Raw genomic sequence first — 26,786 nt, 5'->3', positions numbered from 1 at the left:
ACAAAGCTTTCTTTTCTTCTTTAACCCAAGCCAGCAGGATGGGATGTCGGCTAGCCTTTGTGTTTAGAGCCGACCAACAAACATACAGTGGCCAGCACAAAAGCATTGTTGGGCTACAGTGAAAATAGGTCAGGGCCCAGGCCCTTTTCTGCAAAGAGCCCCTCCAAAGAGTGGAGTGCTGACAAGCCATTGATTTGGCTGTTTGATATTGATACTGGTTTCTGACTTACTGATGGCAAATTGAGTCATTTGAGATTCTGAAATCCTCTTAAAAAAAAAAAGAAAGAAGATTCTGAAATCTTTTTCCACTGCTGTCTGAACATTTCAATTTGGAATCTCTGAGTTGTCTTTGACTCTTTTTCCTTATTTCCCATATCTACCACTTGGCTGCTAAAAGCCTTTATATTCTGACTATAGCCAACTTTTTCTTGCCCATAAATAGCACTGTAAGTTAGATGTTTGGTCACCTCTCATCTGGCTGTTGCAGTACCCTCCAGACTTGCCTCTAGTTCATTCTCTATCCTGCTACCAGAATGATTTTTCTAAAATGGAGTTTGGGTCATGTATTAGTTTCTTAGAGTTGCCATAGCAAAGCACTACAATGTGGCTGACATAGCAGAACTTTATTATCTCACAGTTCTGAAGACTGGAGGTCCAAAATCAAAGTGTTAGTAGGGACCTATTCTCTTTGAAGGCTCTAGGCGAAGATCCTTCCTTGCCTTTTCCTAGTTTTTGGTAGGTTTTTGGTGTTCTTTAGCTTGTAGATGTCTCACTCCAATTTCTGCCTCTATCTTAACATGACATTTTCCCTGTGTGCATGTATCTCTTGCCCCTCTTTTTATAAGAATTCCAGTCATATTGGATTAAGGGCCTGCCCTACTCCAGTATGACCTCATCTTAACTTGATTACATCGGCAAAGACCCTATTTCCAAATAAGGTCACATTTATAGTTACCAGGGCTTAGGACTTGCATGCATCTTTTGGGGGGATATAATTCAACTTGCATCTTTTTTGGGGATATAATTCAACCCCCATTAGGTCATATTATACCTTTACCTATAAACCTTCCATGGCCCCTGTGGTCTGCTGAATTAACTGTAGGTGCTTCATCTTGATATTCCAGAACTTCTACACTAATCATAAATATAATAATAATAGAAATAGTCATTACTGACATATTGAGCACTTTCCTTGACATTATTATTAGCATTTTACATGTATCAACTTACTGAATCTTCACAACAACTCTGTGGGTTAGGTACTATTATTATCCCCATCTTATAGATGATGTGTGTTAAACAAACTGAGTAGTCAACTCAGGGCTCTACAGCTATTATAGTCTGAGATGATATTCAATCCCAGCCAGTCTAACTGCGGTCTCCACTATATTATACTGCACATCTTAAATTTTTAGCTTCATCCTTTCTCCCCTACTTATACAGAAAAAAAAAAGAATGCTTACTAATCTCTGTGCTTTGTTATCTTTGTGTTCCTTTTGCATAGACTCTCTTTCTTATTCCCAACCCTGCCTATGGGTTACCATGAAATGGAACTGAATCCTCAACAATGAGTGAATATTAGACAGGCCTAGTTGGGGGAAGGGGAAGGATATTCCAGGTAAAGGGACTAGCAATGTGTACAAATGTGCAGATAAGCAGGAGTCAAACTTTTATAAGCAGGAGTGAAAGGCTTTGTGTGCCTTTAAGGATTATGGGTTTTATCCTACAAGTAATAGAGTGTCACTGAATAATTTTAACAGGAGAGTAGCTTTAGGTTGGCATTTCAGAAAGATTATCTTGGCTATATTGTGGAAAATGGACCAGAATGAGAGCTAACTCTTTTCAAGATTCGAAAGGGGCCAAGAAAACAGGTTAGAAAGCTAATGGAATGACCTAGGGGAAGGAAGAGGATGATAAAATATTGATAGTGGGTTCTACCTGTTCTAAAAACTGAAAATGAAATTTTAAAATGATATTGTTAATTGGGAGAATGAGTTGTGTACTATGAGCTAAGCACCATGCTGGACTGACTTTGTATTTACACCTTATCTCTGTAATTACTCCTTGCCTTTGAACAAACACCAAATCTTGTTGATTCTACCTCTGATGTCTCTCAGATATTAACCTCCTTTCCATTCTTGCTGCCATTGCCTTATTCAGGCCTTGGTTATCCTAACTCTTCTCCCAGCCTCAGTTCCTGACCTTTCTATACAATTTTTATACTACTGTTAGAATGATATTTCTGTGTAGCATATCTGATCATGTTATTCTCCTGTGTGGAAAAAAAATGTTAGTTGATTATATGGCATCTCTAGACTAGTCTCTGTGGGCAAAGACTGGCCCCTCTTATCTTTGTATATCACATTGTAGGTTTTCAGTGTTGGGGTAAGTGAGTAGAAGGGTGAATGAATCTTCCTTAGTACAGTGTTGCTAATTAGATGGTAGCAAATGATCTCTGCTAGTTGGATGGCGGCACAGTTATCTTCCTTGAGTAAGTGCCCTAAATCCTGGCCAGTTGGGCAGGTTTTTCAAAAAGGAATAATACATCTCACAGTTGATATTTTCTCTAGACCGTCTCTGAATGCCTTTGAGCCACTTTTCAGAGATAAACTTATTTGGTTGCTGGTATCAGTACATTGATAATTCAACATTTTTTTTAAGGCTACCATTTTGTCTTATTCTTCTGACTAGTTATGATCAGCTGAGACTACTGTAGCTGACAAGAATCAGCAAGAATTGGGAACTGGAGTCCCGGGTGCCTTTACCTCAGAGAGAGGTACATATTCCCTAGAGCCACTCTAGAATATTCTCTGTATGGACATGTTTATGTGCTTGTCTGTGCCTAAATTGGTACCTACCAAACCCTATAGGGGATATGTGGGAAGAACCTATACTCTTCAGCCTAGGCAATTGTCTTAGTACATTTGTGCTGCTATAAAAAAATATATACTGGGTAGCTTACAAACAACAGAAATTTATTTCTCACACTTCTAGAAGCTGGGCAATCTAAGATCTAGGCACAGGTAGATTTAAGCACTGGTGGGGGACTACTTCATGGTTTATAGATACCTGTCTTTTTGCTGTGTCGCTACATAGTGGAAGGGACTAAAGAACTATGGGGATGCTTGTACACATACTCTGTTGTGGTAAAATACATATAACATATAATTTACCATCTTTTTTTTGAGATGGGGTCTTGCTATGTTGCCTAAGTTGGTCTTGAGCTCCTGGCCTCAAGCAATCCTCCCACATCAGCTTCCCAAAGTGCTAGGATTACAGGTGAGAACCACCGTGCCTGGCTAAGAGACAAGTTCTTGCTCTCATATGGCAGTGGCAGTAGGGGGAAGAGTGTTCCATAAATGTTTGTAGAAATAACCTGAATTGATATTCCTGAGTAGAGAATTGAGTGTCCACTTCTCTGTCCATTTGGTGACTTTAAAAAAGAGGCCGGGTGCGGTGGCTCACACCTGTAATCGCAGTGCTTTGGGAGGCTGAAGCGTGTGTATCGCAAGGTCAGGGCTTCGAGACCAGCCTGGCCAACATGGTGAAACCCCGCTCTACTAGTAATACAAAAAAATTAGCTGGGCATGGTGGCAGATACCTGTAATCCCAGCTACTCAGGAGGCTGAGGCAGGGGAGTTGCTTGAACCTCGGATGCAGAGCTTGCAGTGAGCTGAGAAGGTGCCATGGCACTCTAGTCTGGCCAACAGAGTAAGACTCCATCTCAAAAAAAAAAAAAAAAAACAAACAAAAAAGGATGTTGGTATATAATTTCTTTTCTTTTTTTTTAAAGATGGGGTTTCACCATGTTCGCCAGGCTGGTCTTGAACTCCTGACCTCAAGTGATCCACCCACCTCGGCCTCCCAAAGTGCTGGGATTACAGGCGTGAGCCACAGCGCCCGGCCTATTTCTTACATTTTAATAACAAAGGTTTATTTATATAATATAGTTGAATTACCAATACACTTTTAGTTATTGAGTGCCTTCTAGGAAAAGGCTGTGTATATTTAATGAAACCAAGTATCAAACGCAAATGAAACGAAAGAAACTCTCTTATAATATTTTATTAGACCTTGAGGAAGAGAGGCAGGTTTTGCCATAGGTAAAGTTGGTACAGAAAAAGGTAACAGGCTGGGCGCAGTGGCTCACACCTGTAATCCCAGCACTTTGGGAGGCCGAGGTGGGTGGATGACTTGAGGTCAGGAGTTCAAGACCAGCCTGGCCAACATGGTGAAACCCTGTCTCTTAAAAAAAAAAAAAAAGAAAAAGAAAAAGTTAACAACACCCACTGAGAGGTATTGAAGTACCTATAACACATTTTATTGGCTGTATTATAGTTTTCTAACTTGAAATTTTAAAATAACAAAAATGTTAAAACTTCCTTATTACTTAAATGTATTACTAATGCCTTAGGTTGTTTTATAAAGCTGACCGAGGGAGTGATCTAGCTGAAAATGAAAGCAAAGCAGCTGTTATCCCCATCCAGGAAAGCTGAACATGCTACTACAGTTGCTCTTGTCTCTGCTTCCTGCAGAGGGATTTGTTCAGAGCCCACACCAGCTGAGTCTGCACCGGGAGTTGCTTATGAAGAAGTGAACGTTCCAGCTAATGGGCACAGAGACTGTGTAGCAACCTAGAAATCTTCCAGCTAGGTGGGGTGGCTCATGCCTGTAATCCCAGCACTTTGGGAGGCCAAGACAGGTGGATCACCTGAGGTCAGGAGTTCCAGACTAGCCTGGCCAACATGGCAAAACCCTGTCTCTACTAAAAAATACAAAAATTAGCTGGCCGTGGTGACACATGCCTATAATCCCAGCTACTCCAGAAGCTGAGGCTAGAGAATCACTTAAACCTGAGAGGCGGAGGTTGCAGTAAACCAAGATCTCGCCAGCTGTACTCCAGCCTGGGTAACAGAGCAAGACTCCGTCTCATTAAAAAAAAAAAAAAAAAAGGCTGGGTGCAGTGGCTCATGCCTATAATCCCAACAATTTGGGAGGCCAAGGCGGGCAGATCATGAGGTCAAGAGATTGAGACCATCCTGGCCAACATGGTGAAAACCCATCTCTACTCAAAATACAAAAATTAGCTGAGAGTGGTGGCGTGCACCTGTAGTCCCAGCTACTCAGGAGGCTGAGGCAGGGGAATTACTTAAACCTGGGAAGCCAAGGTTGCAGTGAGCTGAGATTGCACCACTGAACTCCAGCCTGGCAACAGAGACTCCATCTCAAAAAAAAAAAACAAAAAAAACTCTTCCTTGTTGACAGATCTCAAATTTCATTTTTTCCTACATGTCTTGAAACATTGAGAAGTGGTTTCTGAAGGCCTAGAGGCTTATCAGCCCAATTAATGTATTCACCAAAGGCAGGCAAGAAAAATGAGTTGTAAAAAACAAATTCCATTTGTTTTCCCTCTCTGGTCCTTGGTTTGTGCTCTTTCCATTTTGCCTGGAAAAGCCAGAATCTATTAGCCAAGTGTGATTCTTCATCTTTTGTCACCTTTTCCTGTGCTCTGTGCCCTTTGGCTTTGCATATGGATTTCTCTGGCCTTCAGAGACATTGCTGAACAGAGTAAACAAGTGTTTCCCAGAGCCAAGAGTCCTGGCCTCACCTGGCCTCTAGAGAGTGTACATATAGTCTTTTCATTATAGTATCTTCTGCCTGGCACTCAGTTGGGAAACCTAAGTGGCTCCTGAAGACAGGCCCTTTATATCACACCGTCATCATGCTAAAGAAGTGAACCACTGCCTACCTTTTGACTTTCAGAGCAAAAGCAATCTGCCTGCCTGATTAGATGTCAACTTCATTGCCCACTTGTAACTTGAAGTTCACAAGCTCAGTTTCTTTTCAGCAAATGGGCACCTCAAATGTGAACCATGGGCAGATTCAACTAGAATGAAGAGAGCAAGACACTGTGCTTATGTAATCATTATACCTTATTTTAAAATTTTTCGAAGATGGATTATCAAGCAGGATGAAGCAGATCAACAAGTTTCCCTTTTGAGAAGTTAGGAGATCTATTTTTAGTCATTTCTGCCTTGCCAAAACTGATCCCAGGCTTCCAAGGATCTGAAGTGCTGCATGGTGCTGCCCCCAACTGGTTCTTTTTGGTGCTTATATTATTACACATCAGAAAATATATCACATTTAAATTTTTTGAAGCACCACATATTTTATTTAATTATTTTTTTGAGACAGAGTCTCACTCTGTTGCCCAGGTTGGAGTGCACTGATGTGATCTCTGCTCGCTGCAACCTCTGCCTCCCAGGTTCAATCGATTCTCATGCCACAGCCTCCTGAGTAGCTGGGATCACAGGTATCTGCCAACACCCCAAGCTTATTTTTGTATTTTTAGTAATGATTGGGTTTTGCCATATTGACCAGGCTGGTCTCAAACTCCTGGCCTCAGGCAACCCACCTGCCTTGGCCTCCCAAAGTGCTAGGATTACAGGTGTGAGCCATCGCACTTGGCCAACTTTCACATTTTTTGTTCAAGACAGGTCTCACTCTGTCTCAGGTGATTGCAGGTAGATCACCTGACATCAGGAGTTCAAGACCACCCTGGTCAACATGGTGAAAGCCTGTCTCTGCTAAAAATACAAAAACTTAGCTGAGCATAGTGGCACACACCTGTAATCCTAGCTACTCTGGAGGCTGAGATAGGAGAATCTCTTGAACCCTGGAGATGGAGGTTGCAGTGAACCAAGATTGTGCCAGTGCACTCTAGCCTGGGTGACAGAGTAACACTTTGTCTCAAAAAAAAAAAAAAAAAAGAATTTTAGGCTTAGAGGAATTTCCCTCTTTTTCTCCCTTGGGAGGAGGAGGGATATAATGCATCATATAAGGTTTGAGTAAATTCATTTTTGAGCTCCTGTGCTACATGAGGCTCTCTGACTCAGATGCTATGGTCTCTAATTCGCTAATGCAACATAGTGGTAAAGAGTATGAACTCTGGAGCCAGACTGCAGATTCTGCCAGTCTCTGCTACTTAATAAGTAGATAACCTTAAGCAAGTTGCTTAATCTCTAAATGCCTTCTCTAAAATAAGAGTAATATTTTATTGTCTTTTTGTAGTCCATAGCACAATGATTGGATTTTCATGTGCACATGTGACGTATACTACCCTCAAACCTTGTTAATGTCTGCATGTTGCCTCATATGAAAAAAAAGAAAAAAAGGAAAAAGTAACAGTATATTTACCTTATAAGGGTTATTGTGCAGATTAAATTAGATAATATATGCAAAGTTCTCAGAACAGTGCCTGACACAATTTAAGTACTATATAAATATCAGCTGCCTTTATTATCTATAAATAAATATATTCACTTTTTTTTTTGAGACTGAGTCTCACGCTGTTTCCCAGTCTTGAATCTAGTGGCACAATCATGGCTCACTACAGACTTGACCTCCTGAGGTTCAAGTGATCATCCCAAAACCTCAACCTCTTGAGTAAGTAGCTTGGACTACAGGTTCACACCACCATGCCCAGCTAATTTTTGTTTTTTTGTTTCTTTTTTTGTTGTTGTTGAGATGGAGTTTTGCTCTTGTTGCCCAGGCTGGAGTGCAATGGTGCACTCGGCTCACTGCAACCTCTGCCTCCTGGGTTCAAGCGATTCTCCTGCCTCATCCTCCCGAGTAGCTGGGATTACAGGCATGCACCACCATGCCCAGCTAATTTTGTATTTTTCATAGAGATGGGCTTTCTCCATGTTCGTCAGGCTGGTCTCGAACTCCCAACCTCAGGTGATCTGCCCACCTCAGCCTCCCAAAGTGCTGGGATTACAGGCTTGAGCCACTGTACCCGGCCAATTTTTGTATTTTTTGTAGGGATAGGATTTTGCCGCATAGCCCGGGCTGGTCTCCAGCTCCTGGACTCAAGCGGTTCTCCTACCTTGGCCTCCTAAACAGGAATGAGCCACTCTGCCCACCCTTAGTTCACTCTTTTGTTTTTGTTTTTAATAATAAAGCAAAGCTGCCTTTCATGGGTATATAGGAATGATGAAGAACAGCCAGACTATCTTCACAAAGTTTCTCCGTATTCTTATCTGCTACTCCCTCCTCTGTTCACTTTAGTCTTACTCTTGTCTTAACCACTTTACTGAAACTGCTGTGTCCAAGGTTGCCAATTATTTCCTGGTTGCAAATTCAGTGGACACCTTTCAAGCTCATCTTCCTCATTCATAGTTTTGATACAGTTGGTCGTTTCCTTTGTAGAATGTTTTCCTTCTGACGTTTAGAATGCCATTGTACTTCTGAACACTTATTTATTTATTTTTTTTTTTGAGACGGAGTTTCACTCTTGTTGCCCAGGCTGGAGTACAATGGCACAATCTCTGCTCACTGCAACCTCCACCTCCCAGGTTCACGTGATTCTCCTGCCTCAGCCTCCCAAATAGTAGCTGGGATTACAGATGCCTGCCACCAGGCCTGACTAATTTTTTTGTATTTTTAGTAGAGTCAAGGTTTCACCATGTTGGCTAGGGTGGTCTCAAACTCCTGACATCAAGTGATCTACCCACCTTGGCCTCCCAAAGTGCTAGGATTACAGGCATGAGCCACCACTCCCAGTTGGCCTTCTGAACATTTAGAATGTTCTCCAGTTGACATTCTTGCCTGTTCCTTGGGATTCTGTTAATTTCCCATCTTATAAGTTAAACTCTGGGCATGCATGACCTTGGAATGCATGACTGCTTCAGCTCAACGTTTTTGCCTCCTAAACATTAGTCTCTCACTTAGACTTTGTGTGTGTGTGTGTGTGTGTGTGTGTGTGTGTGTGTGTGTGTGGTGGAGTTTCTGGTTGCCGAAGCTGGAGTGCAATGGCATGAATCTCATCTCAGTGCAACCTCCACCTCTTGGGTTCAAGCGATTCTCCTGCCTCAGCCTCCTGAGTAACTGGGATTACAGGCACCCGCCATCATGCCCAGCTAATTTTGTATTTTTAGTAGAGATAGGGTTTTGCCATGTTAGTCAGTTTGGTCTTGAACTCCCGACCTTAGGTGATCCTCCCACCTCAGCCTCCTAAAGTGCTGGGATTACAGATGTGAGCCACCATGCCTGGCCAGACTTTGTTCTTAAACTTCAAACTGACTCTATTTAAAACATTGCCACCTTGGTTGTCCAATAAGCACCTGCATCTTTAATAATTTAACTTCTCCCGGCTGAACTTTCTGTTTTTAATTTATTTAAAGACAGGGTCTCACTCTGTCTGTCACCCAGGCTGGAGTGCATTGGCATGATCTTAGCTCACTGCAGCCTCAACCTCCCAGGCTCAAGTGATCTTCCCATGTAGCTAGGACTACAGGTGTGTACCATCACACATTTAGCTAATTCTGTTTATTTTTTGTAGATACTAAGTCTCTCATTATGCTGTTCAAGCTGGTCTGAACTCCTGAGCTGAAGCGATCCTCCTACCTCTCAAAATTCTAGGATTACAGACATGAGTCACCACACTTGGCCTGAACTCACTACCTTTTAACATTGCCTCTTCTTCTAAAAACCTGCTCCTCTCCTTTCTCTCTGAGTATTTAATAATAATAGCCAGGGACCAATAGCCTGTTGCCCTCATTCTCTAATCCAGGCAACTATCAAGTTTTTTTTTTAAACCCTGACATCTAAATGTATTTTAAATCTTGCCTTGTTCCAATGCCTCCACTATTGCCATGATTCAGATACCCTTCTCTCACCAAGATTATTGTAGTAATCTCCTATTTCTCTTTCTCTGTATTTTTCACCCTAATCTAACTATCATACCATTGCTAAAATAATATTTTCTTTAAAAAGCATATGTAGCCATGTGGGTCTCCTGCTTAAAATGCTTCTTTTGTTTCCTATAGACAGGATTAAGTTCACATATTTTAGCAAAACCTATCAGCTTTACTTTCTGACTTGCTGTAAATGCACTCTGGCCATATTGAAGTAAATTAAGTTCTAAATGCATCATGCACTTAACCTGTAACTTTGCATATGCTGCTCCCTCTATGTCCCTTTTTCCTGCTACTTCAGGTCATCCTATCCGATTCATTTCCTCTCTGCATCTTCCTCTGACATCCCTTGACAGTTAGTAGCTTTATCCTTGGCACACTGCATGGTGTTGTCCTACCTGCACATAACTATATTTTAACATTTATTATATAATATTGTTTGTCTATATCCCTTAATAGTTGTGATCTCCTTAAAGGAAAGTGTCATTGTGTGTAGCACCTACCATAGTAGCTTGGAGGCAGATTAAGCCCGCAGTAATTTAAATATATATACATAGTTTCTCTCTTCTAGGTGTTTAATCCCTAATGGTTTCACCACTAGACTAAGCATTTCTGATAAATGGTAGCTGGGTTTTCCTTCTGTTTTGCAGTATATCAACTCTGGGAACCTGGAACAGTTGCTAGACAGTAACCTGCATTTGCCTTGGACTGTGAGGGTAAAACTGGCCTATGACATAGCAGTGGGCCTCAGCTACCTTCACTTCAAAGGCATTTTTCATCGGGACCTCACATCTAAGGTATGAAGGCTTTACTTTCACAACTCATTGAGAGATGACATCCTTCTCTTTTGCCAAGAAAGCGGTGTTAGATTTAACATTTAATCACAGAGGACATAACTCATTACAGTTTATAATTAGTTCTTGGAAAGCCTACATCTTTTCTTTCTTTTTGTGAGACAGAGTCTCACTCTGTTGCCCAGGCTGGAGTGTTTCTGCCTCCTGGGTTCAAGGATTCTTATGCCTCAGCCTCCTGAGTAGCTGGGACTACAAGTGTGCATTACCACACTCAGCTAATTTTAGTAGAGGCAGAATTTTGCCATGTTGGCCAGGCTGGTCTTGATCTTCCGACTGCAAATAATCCACCTGCCAAAGTGCTGGGATTACAGGCGTGAGTCACTATACCCCACCATAAGCCCACATTTTCTTACAGCAGGTTCCTTTCAGTGCTGAGTGAGCCAACACATACATTTTTTTTTTTGAGACAGGGTCTTGCTCTGTCACTCAGGCTGGAGTGCAGTAGCATAATCTCGGCTCACTACAACCTCCACTCCATGGGCTCAAGCAGTTATCCTACCTCAGCCTCCTGAATAGCCGGGACAGCAGGGGCACACCACCGCGCCCGGCTGTATTTTTGTTTTATTTTTGAGATGGAGTTTTGCTGTTGTTGCCCAGGCTAGAGTGCAATGAGTGATCTTGGCTCACCTCAACCTCCGCCTCCCAGGTTCAAGTGATTCTCTTGCCTCAGCCTCCTGAGTAGCTGGGATTATAGGCACCCACCTCCATCTCCAGCTAATTTTTTGTATTTTTAGTAGAGATGGGGTTTCACCATGTTGGCCAGGATGGTCTTAAACTCTTGACCTCAGGTGATCCACCCGCCTCAGCCTCCCAAAGTGCTAGGATTACAGGCGTGAGCCACAGTACCCAGCTTTTTTAAAAAAATATTTTTAATAGAGATGGGGTCTTGTCATGTTGCCCAGACTGTTCTCAAACTCCTGAGCTCAAGCAGTCCACCCACCTCAGCCTCCTAAGCTGCTGAGATTACAATGTGAGCCACTGTGCCCAGTCAACACATACATCTTGAGAGGCTTCATGCTTAAATTCAGTCTCCTGAATATATGTTACAGCAGCAAATGACATGAGAAGGGTTAAAAAATTCTTGCCCTATAGGAGTGACAGCAGTCAAGGCAGTATAAGGGCCTATTAATTTTCTTTCCCATGGCCTCCAGGATGTAGCTCTTAGCTAAGAGCAGGAGTTCAGTCGTTTTTAGTCTCTTGAGTGCAGGTTTTTAGGGCCATAATGTACTGACCCATTTTCTGCCTGTGTGATTGGGTTTCTGCTGCCCTGCCAGTTCCTCTTTGGCATCAGGTGATCTCTGTAGCACTCTCTTGCTGTCCAAATTGCTGTGTGACCAGGTTAGAAAAGAGTTGCTTTTAGAGGAAGTTGGCCACCTCACAAAACAGGTACCTCATAGCCAAATGGCCTAAGACACCATCATGACAAGGCTTATATAAATAGTATTGTTTGATTATTGATGGGAGAACTATAAGGCGATCTAACATGTCTAATATGACTTCTAACATATCTAATATTTAGCCCAAGAACTGATTTAAAGTCTGCTAGGAGGGTGTATAAGAGTTTTGTACCTGCCTAAGAGTAGCTGTCACTTCATTCCCTCCCTGGATACATACATGTACACATATCCGCACATGCATGCACATACTCTTACTCCTTCTGCCCTAGATGAAGGGGAAGGGAGCCTGTCTTAAGAAAAAGCTTGCAAAGGAAACAAATGTAGCTTTACTCTGAGTCAGTAAAGCCTAAAGCAGTAAGTACCTGGATGCCTCACATGGAGTGGTTCTGGTGTTCCAAACACCAGTACTGTCCCTGAGGGACCCTTGCCCTTGGTTTATAAGCTACTGTATAGAAAATACCTTTGTGATTGTAGAGCCACTGGGTGTGGCAGAACCATTTGTAGTCAGCTGCACTATTCCCGAAGGAGCACAAGACTGGCAAGTAGAAACTGGGAACCAGCCGAGGCCTAATTGTAAGAAGCCCTTTAACTACATTACTGTCTGTAAGAACTTCACAGTTAGGCAGTTGGGACCTGGAAGGTGATATCTTATCTCTTCATTAGCCATTTATTCTCCCCCAGAATGTTTTGGAAAATTAAGACTAAGAAAAATGCATTTGTTCCAGGCAAATGGATTGGACTGAATCAACTTAGATACTTCCTTAAGTTGATACTCTCACCTCAGGCATCCAGCCAAAGTCAATCTTTGTTTCCTACTAAGAAAGCACAATTTTTTTCTAAGATAGAGGGAGTTTGTGACCAAATATCTATCAGTTACACAGATATCCGCCCCCCCCACACACACACGAGTGTCTCCTGTACTTGACTCCAAGGATGAAGGAACATTAGTAAGGAGGAATTTCTGACCTAGAAGGTACGTACAGTCTTGTTGGCAAATAACTAAAAAGTAGTGCACAGCATCTTATAATTGTTTAGCTACATAGACTACAAGTTTTCAGAGCAGGAAAGATCACTGTAGGCCAGGGTAGATAGGCTTCCTGGAGGAAAGCCCCTATTCCCTAAGAGTTCATCATATTCCCTCTGTGCCCCCAAAACACTTTGTCCCATTGTGCTGGTGTCCAAGTATGGTTCCGTCTGGGCTTGTGCTGTATTGTAAAAATAACTAACCTTTTTGGACTGTAGGATAAGACCACTATCCTTTGGTTTTCCTTATGAGGAATGGGTATTCCCAGTGTCAATTGGCTTGAGACAAGAAACTAGGAACACAGGGGAAATAACTCCCTATATTTCTGGGCTGTGCTTTCTTGCGTCTGTACTTTAAGGAGGTTTTGAGGATACTTCCAGGTGGTGAGAACAAAGGACTTTTGTAAACTCTAGAGGAGGGCTGGGAATATAGGGGATCTTGAGTTGAAGACAAGTAAGTGAGTCTTATGAACCAGACTGTCCAATTTGAGATACTGTTTGTGTTCATTGCCCTTTTATCATCTCTGAGATTGTTTTTGCTGAAGTTTTGTCTCATTGTAACTGTATTGTAGGAATAAGGGAGAGGAGTGTATGTCTACCTAGGCCAGAGAAGCCCCACCCAGGATACCTGTGTGGTGGTGGCAGTGGCCTTAAGCATGAAAAGTCCCAAGGGAGAAACAAGGCTAAAAGGGACAGTAGAGGGCTCTGAGGTTTCCAGATTATCTCTTCATAGTCCGTCTTGGGTCTGTGTTTGATTTCTTTTTTTTTTTTTTTTTTTTTTTTTTTTTGAGACGGAGTTTCACTCTTGTTACCCAGGTTGGAGTGCAATGGTGTGATCTCGTCTTACCACAACCTCCACCCACTGGGTTCAGGCAATTCTCCTGCCTCAGCCTCCCGAGTAGCTGGGACTACAGGCACGCGCCACCATGCCCAGCTAATTTTTGTATTTTTAGTAGAGATGGGGTTTCACCATGTTGACCAGGATGGTCTCGATCTCTTGACCTTGTGATCCACCCGCCTCAGCCTCCCAAAGTGCTGGGATTATAGGCATGAGCCACCGCGCCCGGCCTCTGTGTTTGATTTCTTTAAGGACAGTATTAGGTTTACTTATATTTTAGTATTGTACACTTCATATTACTTGATTGTTCTGTCTGTATCTCCCACCAGGATGGAGTTTCTCAAGTGCTCCTCTTATTTACATTTGTTTGCTTAGCACCTAGCACAGAGCCTATGAGAGTAGGGGCTTCCTGGGCCTATTTCAGAGATGGGCTTGATAGCAAAGAGGCCAAAATGCTTGCTCCAGAACTGAGATTCTGGGTCCCAGGCTCAGTTTTGTCCCGCTCTCTGAATGACTTCAGTGCCCTTGGGACCTCCATGCTCCCAGTTTGTAAAATAGATCCTGTCCTTGACTTTGCAGGAGTGATCGGTCCACACTGCTCAGACCAGAGCTGACAGGAGGGATTTAAAGTAGAGGTAACATGTTCCATGTGGGTAAACCACGACAGAGAGAAGTAGATGCCTTTTTCCAAATTATCCTGAGCCTGTGGTAGAAGCAAAAAGATCCCTAGTTTCCCATCAGTGTGCCTCCTGCAAATTGCCTTCATAAGATTCATGTCAGCAGCTACTGCAATAATGCTCTAACAGTAAAATATCTGTCAGATATAGCTGTTCAGTCTAATTTTGTAATTACGTCTAAGAAACAGCCTGAAACAGATTTTTGCAGTGGCAAGGCTAAGAATTTACTTGGAAGTGGGAGGCAGTGTGGCTTTAAAAATATTCAGCTCATGAGCACTATGAAGCAGTACCAATAACCACACATAGGCTTTATCAGTAGCTCTAGGAGTAACCAGTACACATATACCCAAGCCTTGGCTCTTAGGGGCAGCTGAGAAAGTAATTTATTTCTGCTTAATACCATTACTGCCGAGCATCAGGAAAGTACTATTGATTGTCTGTGGTTACTATTGGGAATGAGTATGAATTACGAATTGCACCTTTAGCTCTCAGTTGTTTTCTGTTGTTATTGTTGACTGTATAGAAGCCACTTAGGTGATTTCATTAGAATGAAAAGCCTATTCAGCTATGGTCTTGGGCTATGCCACACAACTAGGAATAGAAAATGCCAATTTTCAGAGTGAGGAGAGCATAAATTAGGCAAGTTAAATGCTGGAGGGATGTAGAGAATGACTGTTAGTATTCCTTGCAGTTAATTTTTATAATGAAAACCATCAGCAACTTCTGGGAATTATTATTATTATTTTTTGAGACGGACTTTTGCTCTTGTTACCCAGGCTGGAGTGCAATGGCGCGACCTCAGCTCACCGCAACCTCCGCCTCCTGGGTTCAGGCAATTCTCCTGCCTCAGCCTCCTGAGTAGCTGGGATTACAGGCACATGCCACCGTGCCCAGCTAAATTTTTTTTTTTTTTTTTTGCATTTTTAGTAGAGACGGGGTTTCACCATGTTGACCAGGATGGTCTCGATCTCTTGACCTCATGATCCACCTGCCTTGGCCTCCCAAAGTGCTGGGATTACAGGCTTGAGCCACCATGCCTGGCCTGTGGGAATTATTTATGCCAAGCTATTAGAGGGCACAATATTGGGGAATCCAATCTTTACCTTCCATGGGCTCTACTCTAGATGTAGAGACATTTAAATCAGCAGGTCATTACATAAGAGCTATGGTAAAGGTATGGGATCACATGGTGAGATTGAAGGCAAGGGATGGGAAACATCACACCAAAATAGATAATCTTCTAAGAGACTTGAAATATAGCAGTCCCTGAGGCATTTAGGAGTCCGGCAGTTCAGTCACTGATCTCCCTGTGCTATGAAAAGAACCTCTTAACTGTTCAGTCTTTCAGTAGAATCAGTCTTTTCCTGCCTGATCCTAACTAGGTTTATGGAGTGAGTTTGTTGGAGGTGAGGAGAAAGAGGTGATGCCACACTGAAAGTGTTTTTGTTGCAGAAACAGCTATAGAGTGAACATGAATTAATAGACTTGGCCTTTCTCCACTCAGGTGGTTTTATTCAGTGTTAATACTGACTATGCAGCTGTTCCAGGACACCTTAGGAACTTCTCTCAGGTGTCTGATCTGGCCCAGTTCTGAAAAATTTGTGTTGGTTTCCAGGAAATGCATCCATGGCTACCCTTTTGAGTCTCTTGTCAGCTCAGTCCTCACTATGGAGAGTGGAATGTGTTATTATTGTATACATTTGACACATGCTTTTTTTAATTTTAATTTTTATTTTTGAGACAGAGTTCCTCTATCACCCAGGCTGGAGTGCAGTGGTGCAATCTTAGCTCACTGCAACCTCCACCTCCTGGGTTCAAGTGATTATCCTGCCTCAGCCTCCCAAGTAGCTGGGATTACAGGCGCCTGCCACCATGCCTGGCTAATTTTTGTATTTTTAGTAGAGATAAGGTTTCATCATGTTGACCAGGCTGGTCTTGAACTCCTGACCTCAGGTAATCTGCCCACCTCAGCCTCCCAAAGTGCTGGAGTTACAGGCATGAACCACCACACCCAGCCTGACACATGCTTTTAAAAGAAGCCTAGTTGCTTTAGTCATCAGACCGAACTTTAACACACTTTTTTGCCAAGCTCCTTCTGGGTACCTGTGCTAGGTTACAGATACAGAAACAAATGAAATCATTCCTTGCCCTTAAAGAGGCAAACATGTAAGTCATTGCTGCAGTGTGATATAATGGAGATGAGGACAATGAGGAATGGGAACCAGGCAGCAGCAGTGCCTGGGCTGCTTTTTTTTTTTTTTTTTTTTTTTTAAATTTTTTTATTGCATTTTAGGTTTTACATGTGCAGAACATGCAAGACAGTTGCATAGGTACACACATGGCAGTGTGTTTTGCTTCCTTTCTCCCCTTCACCCACATTTGGCATTTCTCCCCAGGCTATCCCTCCCCAGCTCCCCCTCCCCCTGGGCTGCTTTTTGAAACTGAAAAGGTCACCTCTTGCCTCAGGGAAATCTGACTGGCCCTCTCTTATTTCTTACTGTAGGCAGGGGTACATAGGTGACATATCTGAGCTGCCACTGCCTCACAGGCTGGTGCCATAGTTGGGGCGTTGGCTAATAGGCTGGCCTAGGGCCCATCTTCTTACAGGCAGTCAAAGTCAGGGCGCCGGGGATGCTGAGCCAGCAGGACTGATGAGAAAGCCAAAGCCCAGGAGAAGCTTAAGGACTGTCCTGCTTGGAAGCCAGAGATGATGCATGTCTACCTGTGATCCAGGGTAGAAGTAATGAAATCACAGGCTCCTTCCAGCTTGGGGAAGGGGAATAGTGTAATCATGTCAAGGCCAGAGTAAGGGATTGATTTGTACCTGATGGGAGTAAGCAGGAGGTGACTTGGCCATGTCTTAGTAACTAGATGCCAAAGCTGGCAAGGAAGAGGGAGGGCTGGTTTGGGTCAGATGGGGCCTTGTTGGCTCCAGAAGTGTTTCTGTGAGCCAAGGATCCCTGCTTTTATGCTATTCTGAAGGAAGGGGGTGGGGTGAGGTGCCTCTTGAGTCAGAGTGGTGTAGGGCTATTTTGAAAGCAGCTATTTGGGGAGAGCTGGTTGCTGCTTTTTGTTTATTTGTAGGTCATTTGGGTTGACCTGAAGACAGCATTTGTTGAGTGAGCATGCTCTCAGCCTATTAATTGAAAGCTGTGAGGAAGCAAGGCCCAAACCAGAACTTGCTCCTGAGGGCTTCATAGCTGTTCTGCTAGACTGTAAGAGGAAGTGGCATAGAGGAGGAGCTAAAGGAGTTGAGAGGGAGAGAGAAAGATGAGGTCATGGCTAAAAAGATAGCTTGCCTTAAAAGACAAAATTTTCTTAGGTGAAAAGGATAACTGGGAGAATATTTCAAATGGAAGGGAACAATTTAAGCAAAGGCAAAGATTCAGGTTTGGTTAAGTCAAGCTTGTCTGTGACAACTCTGGATGAGGATATGTGCATAGGGGCACCAGGAGCAGGGGCACAGTGGCTAGGCTAGTTGGATGAAGCCAGATCATAGTCTTTTAATACCAGAAAGGAGGTTGGTTGTGATCCTGTCAACAGTGAAAGTTAGTGTAGGCTTAGACACTTGTCTTGTGCTTATATCAACTTGGCAAGGGTTGCACTTTGGGTCTTTGTATTCTGAGGAAGGAGGAAGGGAGGACACAGGCTTGATAGTCCATTGTTCTCACCTATATTGCAAGCTCCAAGTCGGCAAGGGTATTCGTTTTGCTTATCAAGCTATTTCTAGCACTTGAAACTATGTCTAGCACTTAGAAAGCAAGGACGAGTAATTGTGTTTGGAATATGAAGTAAATCCTAGGGCAGCCACCCAAGACCCAGGACTAACTCATCTCACCTGGCTGTCTTAGAGCTCCTGATCTGACCAGGGGGGTCAGCTTAAGAGTGTGGTTCACCAAGGAGCAGAGGAAAAGGTGCCCCATAGTAGAAAGGGAGGAATGGGTGGTAACTCTATGGCTGGCTGATCCCCACTTCTGAGCCACATTATTTTCTCTTCCTTCCTGGGAACTCTAGAACTGCCTGATAAAGAGGGATGAGAATGGTTACTCTGCAGTGGTAGCTGACTTTGGCCTGGCTGAGAAGATTCCCGATGTCAGGTGTGTAGCCCTAATGGATGCTGGGGTCCAAGGACAGGGGGCTGAAGTGAAGGGAAAATTCTAGCCTCCTCCCCAGAGCTGTGACTTGGCCACAGCTCAACCTCAGCTCCCTAAATTTGGTCAGTTCTAGTCTGTACCCATCCTTGGGGCAGAGGAATCCCCAATGGTCAAAAGATTCCATTGCATCAGCCAGTGGCAAGCTGATTTTCTGTATAATCTCCTCCCACAGCATGGGGAGTGAGAAGCTGGCCGTGGTGGGCTCCCCATTCTGGATGGCACCTGAGGTTCTCCGAGGTGAGCCCTATAATGAGAAGGTAAGTTTGGAGGATCTCAAGGTCTGATTCTTTTTTTTTGAGATGGAGTCTCCCTGTAGCCCAGGCTGGAGTGCAGTGGCACAATCTCAGCTCACTGCAACCTCCACCTCCCACCTTCAAGCAATTCTCCCACCTCAGGTTCCCAAGTAGCTGGAATTACAAGCATGCGCCACCACGTCCAGCTAATTTTTGTATTTTTAGTAAAGAAGGTGTTTCACCATGTTGGCCAGACTGGTCTCAAACTTCTGACCTCAAGTGATCTGTCCTCCTCGGCCTCCCAAAGTGCTAGGATTACAGGCGTGAGCCACCGTGCTCAGCCCTGATTCTCCTTAGAATCTACTCTTAGCAGAGTGTCCAAGATGTTCCTACCAAGAGCAGGGCTGGTACCTGGCAGCTGCCCAGTGACTGACTTGGATGAAATATGGGCAATATGACCCAGGCCTGGGCTGTTAGATATGGGCAGGGTGCGGGTGGGGAGCCCAGATACTCTATCCCTCAACCCAGTGAGAGGGAAACCAAAGTCTGACTACCCTCTAGGCGGATGTGTTCTCTTATGGTATCATCCTCTGCGAGATCATCGCCCGCATCCAGGCCGATCCAGACTACCTTCCCCGCACAGAGGTGAGCTGCAAGCATGGGGATTGTTGCCACTGGGATGGGGCTAGTTTGAAGCAATGGAACTGTTCTGTCCCTGGGGTGGACTTGGTGGAACTGTCAGTTGCTGGTTGCCAGGGGCAGCTCCCAGGCTCTTCTGAGGAGGCTAGGATGGGTGGGGGGATTAATGACCTGTCTACCTATGCTTTCCATCCCATCCACAGAATTTCGGGCTGGACTATGATGCTTTCCAGCACATGGTGGGAGACTGTCCCCCAGACTTTCTGCAGCTCACCTTCAACTGCTGTAATGTGAGTGTTTTTTTCCCTCTGCTTTTCATCAGGGCTGACTGAACCCTTTTCACCAGGTTAGGACTGAACAGAGAAGCTGCTAATTAGCTTCATGAGGGACTTCATTTTCACTGTAGTAACAGCAACCACACCTTCTTCTCCCTCTGGCTCTTAGCTAAGGTATTCAGAGCCCTGGACCAAGCAAAGAAAAAAACTGCTTTGTATTATCGGGTCCTCAGCCAGTAGGTTAGACCCATCACTCCTTGCCTTGGGTGTTGATGGAACTCTGGACAGGTTTTATTGTTGGATGGACTGTGGATCCGACTGGTCCTGAGGCACATGAGAAAGGCTTTTTTTTTTTTTTTTTTTAAGACAGTCTTGCACTGTTGCCCAGGCTGGAGTGTAGTGGCGTGATCTCTGCTCACTGCAATCTCTGCCTCCCAGGTTCAAGCTATTCTCTTGCCTCAGCCTCCCAAGTAATGGGGATTACAGGTGCACGCACCATGCCCAGCTAATTTTTTTGTATCTTTAGTAGAGACAGGGTTTCACTATGTTGGCCAGGCTGGTCTTGAATTCCTGACTTCATGATCCACCCGCCTTGGCTTCCCAAAGTGCTGGGATTACAGGTGTGAGCCACCGCGCCCGGCCAAGAAAGGTTCTTCTTGGCCTTCATGTATATAGCTCTGGGGTTGGACCTTACCTGTTAAGATCAAGGTGGGCTTTGTTCAGATACCTCCCAGAAACACATTAGGAGCAGAACTCAAGAACAGAACCAACTAATAGGAGCATACTTTTGGAAGGTTCTGTGACAAGGTGATAAGACAAACACCAAGCCAGGCATGGTTGCTCACGCCTGTAATCCCAGCATTTTTGGGTGGATCACCTGAGGTTAGGAGTTTGGGACCAGCCTAACATGGTCCCAAAAAGACACTAAGACAGGGAGGATGGTACTCAAGTGTTTTCCCTGACCTGAGCTATAGGGATCACCTCCATTGTCTGGGGCCTTAAAAAGGTCTCTTAGCTGCACATCTGAATCTTAAAAGATGCCAGAAATAGACTTTCATTTTTGGGGTGGGAGATGGAGAGTAGGGCTAATGGTTGTTGTGGATGCCTACAGATGGACCCCAAACTGCGCCCATCCTTTGTGGAGATTGGGAAGACCCTGGAGGAAATTCTAAGCCACTTACAGGAAGAAGATCAGGAGAGGGATAGGAAGCTGCAGCCCACAGCCAAGGGTAAGAGATTAGACCCAGGAGCCCAACCTAACCCTAAGGGAATTAGGATGTGGGGCCTTCCCCTCTTAGGGGATCCCAGGTCCAGAAACAAAGGGGAGGGGAAGGAGATGACACAGAAAGTACTGGCCTCTTTAAGAGCTGTGGCTTGGCATACTGCTTCCCATCTCTGAGTCTGTATCTTCACTGGTGAAACGAGATAGTGGTACCTACACTTTGCTTTCATGAGTGAAAACATTTTGTGGTAAAATGCTGATTTGTTATGACTAGTAAGAGTTATCCAGACTCGACTATTCCTTAGGACTCTTGGAGAAAACACCTGGGGTGAAGCGACTAAGCTCACTGGATGACAAGATCCCCCACAAGTCACCATGCCCGAGACGTACCATCTGGCTGTCTCGAAGCCAATCAGACATCTTTTCCCGAAAGCCCCCACGTACAGTGAGCGTCTTGGACCCATACTACCGGCCACGAGATGGTGCTGCCCGCACCCCCAAAGTCAACCCTTTTAGTGCTCGCCAGGACCTCAGGGGGGGCAAGATCAAGTTTTTTGACCTGCCCAGCAAGTCTGTCATCTCTCTGGTATTTGACTTGGATGCACCAGGGCCGGGAACTATGCCCCTGGCTGACTGGCAGGAGCCCCTGGCCCCACCTATTCGCCGGTGGCGTTCCTTGCCTGGTTCACCTGAGTTCTTGCATCAAGAAGCTTGTCCATTTGTGTGCCGGGAAGAATCGCTATCTGATGGGCCCCCACCACGCCTAAGTAGTCTCAAGTACAGAGTAAAAGAGATCCCACCATTCCGGGCATCTGCCCTACCAGCTGCTCAAGACCATGAGGCTATGGACTGCTCCAGTCTCCAGGAAGAAAACGGTTTTGGGTCCAGGCCCCAGGGGACCAGTCCATGCTCTGCAGGTGCTTCTGAGGAGATGGAGGTAGAAGAAAGGCCAGCAGGCTCAACTCCAGCTACCTTCTCCACCTCAGGCATAGGCCTGCAGACCCAGGGAAAGCAGGATGGGTGAGGGGAGTTTAGTTCCTGTCTAACCTTGGGGATGGACCTTCAGCTGAAACCATATGGCCCCGTAAGTGCACAGCCTTGACTCTTCCCTGGAGCCCACAGAGCAGGCAGGCTAGGCCAAGCCAGGCTCAACTTCTGGGCTCCCAGTGCCCATTGGCTGTGTATGATGGGGAGGCAGCAGTGAGAGGCCTTCCTAGTTATGGCCAACAGCTGATACCAAGCCTCTGAAATCCAGCAAGGAGGTCTGCCTCCCACTGACCTCCCAGTGCACTTCCCTAGACAGGACCAGAGGATGTCTAGTTCTAGGCTGGACTGGCAGGCAGCTATTACCCTGGTTCTTTCCCCACCCCAGATCTGTCTCTTGCCCTTTCTTGGGGCATCTAAGCTACTGAGTGGAATATGGAGCTGACCAGGGGGCCATAATGGGCATGGCTGTTTCCCAGACCTGAAGATTGGGGTGCTTCTTGCCAGTATGTCTAAGACACTTGAGTAATTGCTGTTTGCACTGACTGCATGGTCAGACCACGTCACTACATTTCTATGTAAGGGGAGGGTGAGGCAGCGTGGTGGTCATGGCTCTTAGCTAACCTATTCAAAGACCTTTTCCAGTTGATTAATCTATTTTCATATTTATAAAGAAGTCTTAATGTTCTGCCCCGTAAGACTTTCAAACTTGTGGTTGGGAGTGGGGCTGGTTTTGTAGGCCCTAGGGCCTGCTTCTATGTATTTGTCAACATGTGATATATTCATTTGGTTAAATGGTTTATACATGGACTGATTTTCTTCCCTTCCTGCTATGGCTGGAGCTTTGGGAACAGTCTTTCCTTACAGAGCTGCAATAAGAAATAACCAAAGATGAAGCTGGTCAAATATTTTCATAACTTGCTTTTGTTGATTTTTTTTTTTTTTTTTTTTTGCAAAACTTTCCCAAGACATTTTCAGACTTAAAAATAAAGTCGGTGTTACAGGTGCTGGTCAGCCTTCTTACTTGTACCTCAGACACTGAGATAAAGGAGGAGGTCCAGGGCAATGCATTGATATCTTCCAGGACACTCCTCGTCCCCTAAACTCAATAGTAGTTGAGTATGACATTTACAGGCTAGAGAGACCCAAAATATGTTACACCTGAGTGCTAGGTGGAAGTTGCATCAGCTGCTGCCCCAAGCGAGCTTCATCTTCTGATTGTGGGCTTTGGAGGAACGGGAGAACTGGCTCTTGGCCACTGTGAGGGGTACAGCTTTGCCACTCAAATATACCTTATTATGGCATTCAGGGAGCCAGGGTCCAGAGCTACAGGGCTGGGGTCCCTGGCTCACTACCACATAGGCCATCACATAACCTGTCATAAAGGCATCAAAACCAGCTCGGTGCAATCCATCCCCAGGCACTGGGTTAGGACTGGCTTGGCTCCCTGGCACTTCTGAGGTAGCTGTATCAGCTATTTCAGGCCTTGCTGCCTTAATCCCTATCTCTAAGTCATTTTTGTTGCCTTGCTTGGAGTGAGACAGGTTCCTAGTTTCATCCTCGGCCACTTCCTGCTCAGTTTCTTCAGCCTTGAGGCTATCCCCACGGACCTGCTTCTTGGGAGGACCATCCTTAGCTTCTTCCCCAGAGGTCTGTGTCCCCCGTAGGTTCAACAAAGCCCTCTTCCGTTTTTCCCGCCGTCGCCGCCGTCGACGCTTGTCCTCTGCTGCAGCCTCATCAGTGTCAATGATAAGGTCAATGTCATGGGACTGAGGACACTGTGGTCCCAGGGAGCACCAGCCATAAGCCTAGGTGTGGGAAAGAGGCTTAGAAAGGGGCTCCAGGCATCAGAACCTCCCCTCCCAAGAAATAGGTGGGTGCTCTCACCGAGAAGTTGTCACAGATGCTGGTGGCATGAGGACGGTGGGTTGCTGGGGGCAGGCAGCAGCGGTAATCAATATGTGCCCTCATGCTGGAAGGATAGTTGCAGAACTCCAGGGTAAGGTGTGGGCTGCCAGCTGCCCGCTGCTTCCCATTTTCCCGTTCACTGCAACAGCGCAAGAGGGTAATGGTCCACTAGCATATAAGCTCCATAAGAGCAGGTTTTTTGGGTCTGTTTTGTTCACTGCTGAATCCTCAGCACCTAAAACACTGCCTGGGCACATGGTAGGAGCTCAATAAATATCTTAAGTGAATGAAATAGACTCGTATCAGGTCCCACCCCTTTCCCTCAACCATTTCCTCACCATTTCCGGAAGGCATATTCTAAGTAGGAGGCTACGAAGCGTGCATGAAACTCAGCAGCATATTTGGTGTCATAAATGCCTGCCGGGAACATCTCACACAGGTCAGCGGTGAAGGTCCCCAGATTCTCAGGGAGGTGTGCATAGAAGTTCTGGTACAGGAACACCAAGTCTATAAGGCCATTGTGTAGCACCAGGGGCCGGCGGGCTCGGATCAGCTCCAGGAATAGGGTCCGTACTGACTGGCTCTGGCTCTCATCCCCCTAGGTGAAAATAAAGGAGTCAATGAGAAGGACAGAGTTCCCCAGGGAGCCTCTTCTGCTGGGCACTTACCAGGCTCCCCCACCTGGAATGCTCTCTTTCTCTCTACCTAACCCAACTCTACCCACCTTCCTCATACCAGTCTTGTTTCCCAAGCCCTGCCATTAGTGATTCCCCATACTCCCTAAGAAGCATATTCTCCCCAGGCAACCAGCCTAGAGTAGGAAGAAATCAAGTCACAGAAAGGGCAGGCCTCGAGGCGAGGGAGGCTAGAGGCTTACCTTGTCATTGCCCTTATGGTAGGGGATGCCCTGGGCATATTGCTGATTGAAGTTGAAGCCATGCTGTATCAGGAACTGCACAGACTTTGGTTCTATGACATACTCCTCCATGCACAACAGAGTGAGATTGAACACTTGAGCCAGATAGGAATGTTCACCCTGGGAGAAAAAGGAAGTCTGCTATATTGAGATTTGGAGGAGCTAAGCTACAAGGATGCAAAGGCTTAAGAATGATACAATGGACTCTGGGGACTCGGGGGGGTGGGGGGGAGAAGGGGTGGGAGGTGGGTGACGGATAAAAGACTACACATTGGGTATAGTGTACACTGTTCGGGTGATGGGTGCACCAAAACCTTAGAAATCACCACTAAAGAACTTATTCATGTAATCAAACACCACCTGTTCCCCATAAATCTATTGAAATTTAAAACAAACAAAAAAAACCTATCAAGTTAAAGGAGATTTGGGACAAAAAAACTTCATATCTGATGTTCTCCAGAATCTCTCTACCCTCCTCCCCACGGCCAGACGTAGGATAGGGGTGAGATCAGCCCATACCTTGTCTGGCTGCCGCTTGAAGCAGGCGAGGCCCAGAGAGAGGACAGAACGGGTCCTGGCAGCATGACACACGGCCTTGTAACGTTCCTCGATGCACCTTGGGGTTCGGTTTGGGGGTTACTGTGGCTGGGAGTTAGCCTCATGAAGGACCCAAACCACTCAGGTCTGTGACCCCACTCCCACCTCCACTCCACAGTTGACGGTGGGCACTAAAGAGAACAGGGCTTATACTTACTGGTTCAACAAACTCTTCCGGTCCCCAAGCCCACTCAGCTCCTGTGGGTAGGTAAAGGAAGGGCTGTGACAGACCCCCAGCACCAGCCCCTTCACATCCACCTGCCCTCCTTGTTTCCCAGTTCTCACCGTGTCCACAGCCACGAAATTTGCTGTCTTTATGGCTAGCAGGAGGGATGGCCACATCTCCTTAAAGTTGTTGCTTTGAACATCTACTACAGGAACCCGGACTATTAGCTCCTCCACAGATATTGTGCTCTTGCTGACACCACCTGGGGTAAGGAGAGTGATAGATGTTCATGCTTAAGGAAAGAGCCTAGGGGAACAGACACCCCCAAGCTAGGCCACGGTGATGGTGGTAGTTTCCATTGGTAGCTTTTCCCACAAGCCTTTGTATCCCACGCGTTCTACACACAGGACTCGGAGAGTGCCCTGAATTTGGGGAGAGGAAGCCTGGGTCTTCCAATGGCTCATACAAGCCTGGGAAAATTACTTCCCACCTCGCTGTCACAATCCGTAGAGGAGAAAGTTGGATTAGATGACCTTTGAGATTCTTTTTTTGCCATGTCCTGCAGGAAACATTTAGCAGGGCTTGAGGATCTCAGCTTCCTTAATATCCCATAGGGATCCATACTACTGTTCTCATAGTGCCCCAGAGCCACAAACAGGCCCCAGAGCCACAAACAGTTCCCAGAGCCTGACAGCGCCCAATTCCAGAGCTCCCAATACGTCCTACCTTCCTTTGCACCACCACGCCCAATCCACTCCACTGAACTGAATCACAACTATTATTACTAACCGTTATGAGCTCCACACTACATCTCCCGCCATGCCTCCATCGGCCCCATACTCCCAATGCTCCAGGGCTCCAGGCTTTTGCAGCCCGAGCCGCGGTGCACATCGGGACTTGTAGTCTCCTCGTGGCCCAGTTCAGGCGCAAAGCGTAATCCTCTGAAGCCCGAGAAGTCTCTAGAACTATGAACTCGAGGCCTTCCCCTCTCCCGAGAGCAGAGGCTTTGAAGGCTACCCCTGGGAAGCCGCTCACCGTCGGAGGCTGCGGGAGCTGAAGCTGCGCCATCGTCACTGTCGGCGGCCATGACACCGCTCGTCTCCCGCCTGAGTCGTCTGTGGGTACCGAGGACTTCCGCTCCGTCTCCCTGCGCGGCTCAGACAGTCGGGGATGGGGCGGGGTCTCGCCGTCAGGTCGTCGAGGGG

The 26,786-nt window shown here is 45.5% G+C and overlaps 2 protein-coding genes and 1 non-coding gene across 11 annotated transcripts in view; 2 read left to right on the top strand and 1 right to left on the bottom strand.

Annotated features, from left to right (window-relative positions):
• The window catches only part of TESK2 (testis associated actin remodelling kinase 2), a 171,316-nt gene extending 148,315 nt beyond the window's left edge, over window positions 1-23,001 (top strand). For 4 of the 6 annotated variants that reach the window (XM_035251270.3, XM_035251265.3, XM_078331560.1 and 1 more), the window contains 7 exons: window positions 10,349-10,495; window positions 18,502-18,584; window positions 18,814-18,898; window positions 19,436-19,519; window positions 19,717-19,803; window positions 20,900-21,017; window positions 21,316-23,001. In XM_035251270.3, coding sequence (XP_035107161.1) covers window positions 10,349-10,495; window positions 18,502-18,584; window positions 18,814-18,898; window positions 19,436-19,519; window positions 19,717-19,803; window positions 20,900-21,017; window positions 21,316-22,034 — 1,323 coding nt within the window. In that variant the 3' untranslated portion in view covers window positions 22,035-23,001. The remainder of the gene's footprint in view (window positions 1-10,348; window positions 10,496-18,501; window positions 18,585-18,813; window positions 18,899-19,435; window positions 19,520-19,716; window positions 19,804-20,899; window positions 21,018-21,315) is intronic. The other 2 variants (XM_078331559.1, XM_035251273.3) reach the window with 1 other exon arrangement.
• LOC118143538 (small nucleolar RNA U13) lies at window positions 7,060-7,161 on the top strand. The gene has a single exon (XR_004727735.1). It is a non-coding gene; the product is annotated as a small nucleolar RNA U13 (small nucleolar RNA).
• Window positions 22,901-26,743, bottom strand: TOE1 (target of EGR1, exonuclease). 4 transcript variants are annotated; one of them, XM_002750751.7, is made up of 8 exons: window positions 26,617-26,743; window positions 25,701-25,843; window positions 25,573-25,613; window positions 25,338-25,434; window positions 24,780-24,938; window positions 24,241-24,500; window positions 23,882-24,041; window positions 22,901-23,802 (listed from the first exon to the last, which is right to left on the bottom strand). In XM_002750751.7, the coding sequence occupies exons 1-8, from the start codon at window positions 26,666-26,668 to the stop codon at window positions 23,179-23,181; spliced, it is 1,536 nt and encodes a 511-aa protein (XP_002750797.1). In that variant the 5' UTR covers window positions 26,669-26,743; the 3' UTR covers window positions 22,901-23,178. The 4 variants fall into 4 exon arrangements, with proteins under 4 accessions (XP_002750797.1, XP_078187687.1, XP_008999362.1 ...); XM_078331561.1 differs by lacking the exon at window positions 26,617-26,743 and adding an exon at window positions 26,371-26,451; XM_009001114.5 differs by having other exon boundaries at window positions 25,573-25,843.
• Between the last annotated feature and the right edge of the window lie 43 nt (window positions 26,744-26,786).

This window comes from Callithrix jacchus, chromosome 7 (assembly GCF_049354715.1).
Source record: "Callithrix jacchus isolate 240 chromosome 7, calJac240_pri, whole genome shotgun sequence".
Classification (NCBI taxonomy): Eukaryota; Metazoa; Chordata; class Mammalia; order Primates; family Cebidae; genus Callithrix; species Callithrix jacchus.
Note: the sequence above shows the minus strand (reverse complement) of the source record. Positions and strands in the feature narration are given on the sequence as shown.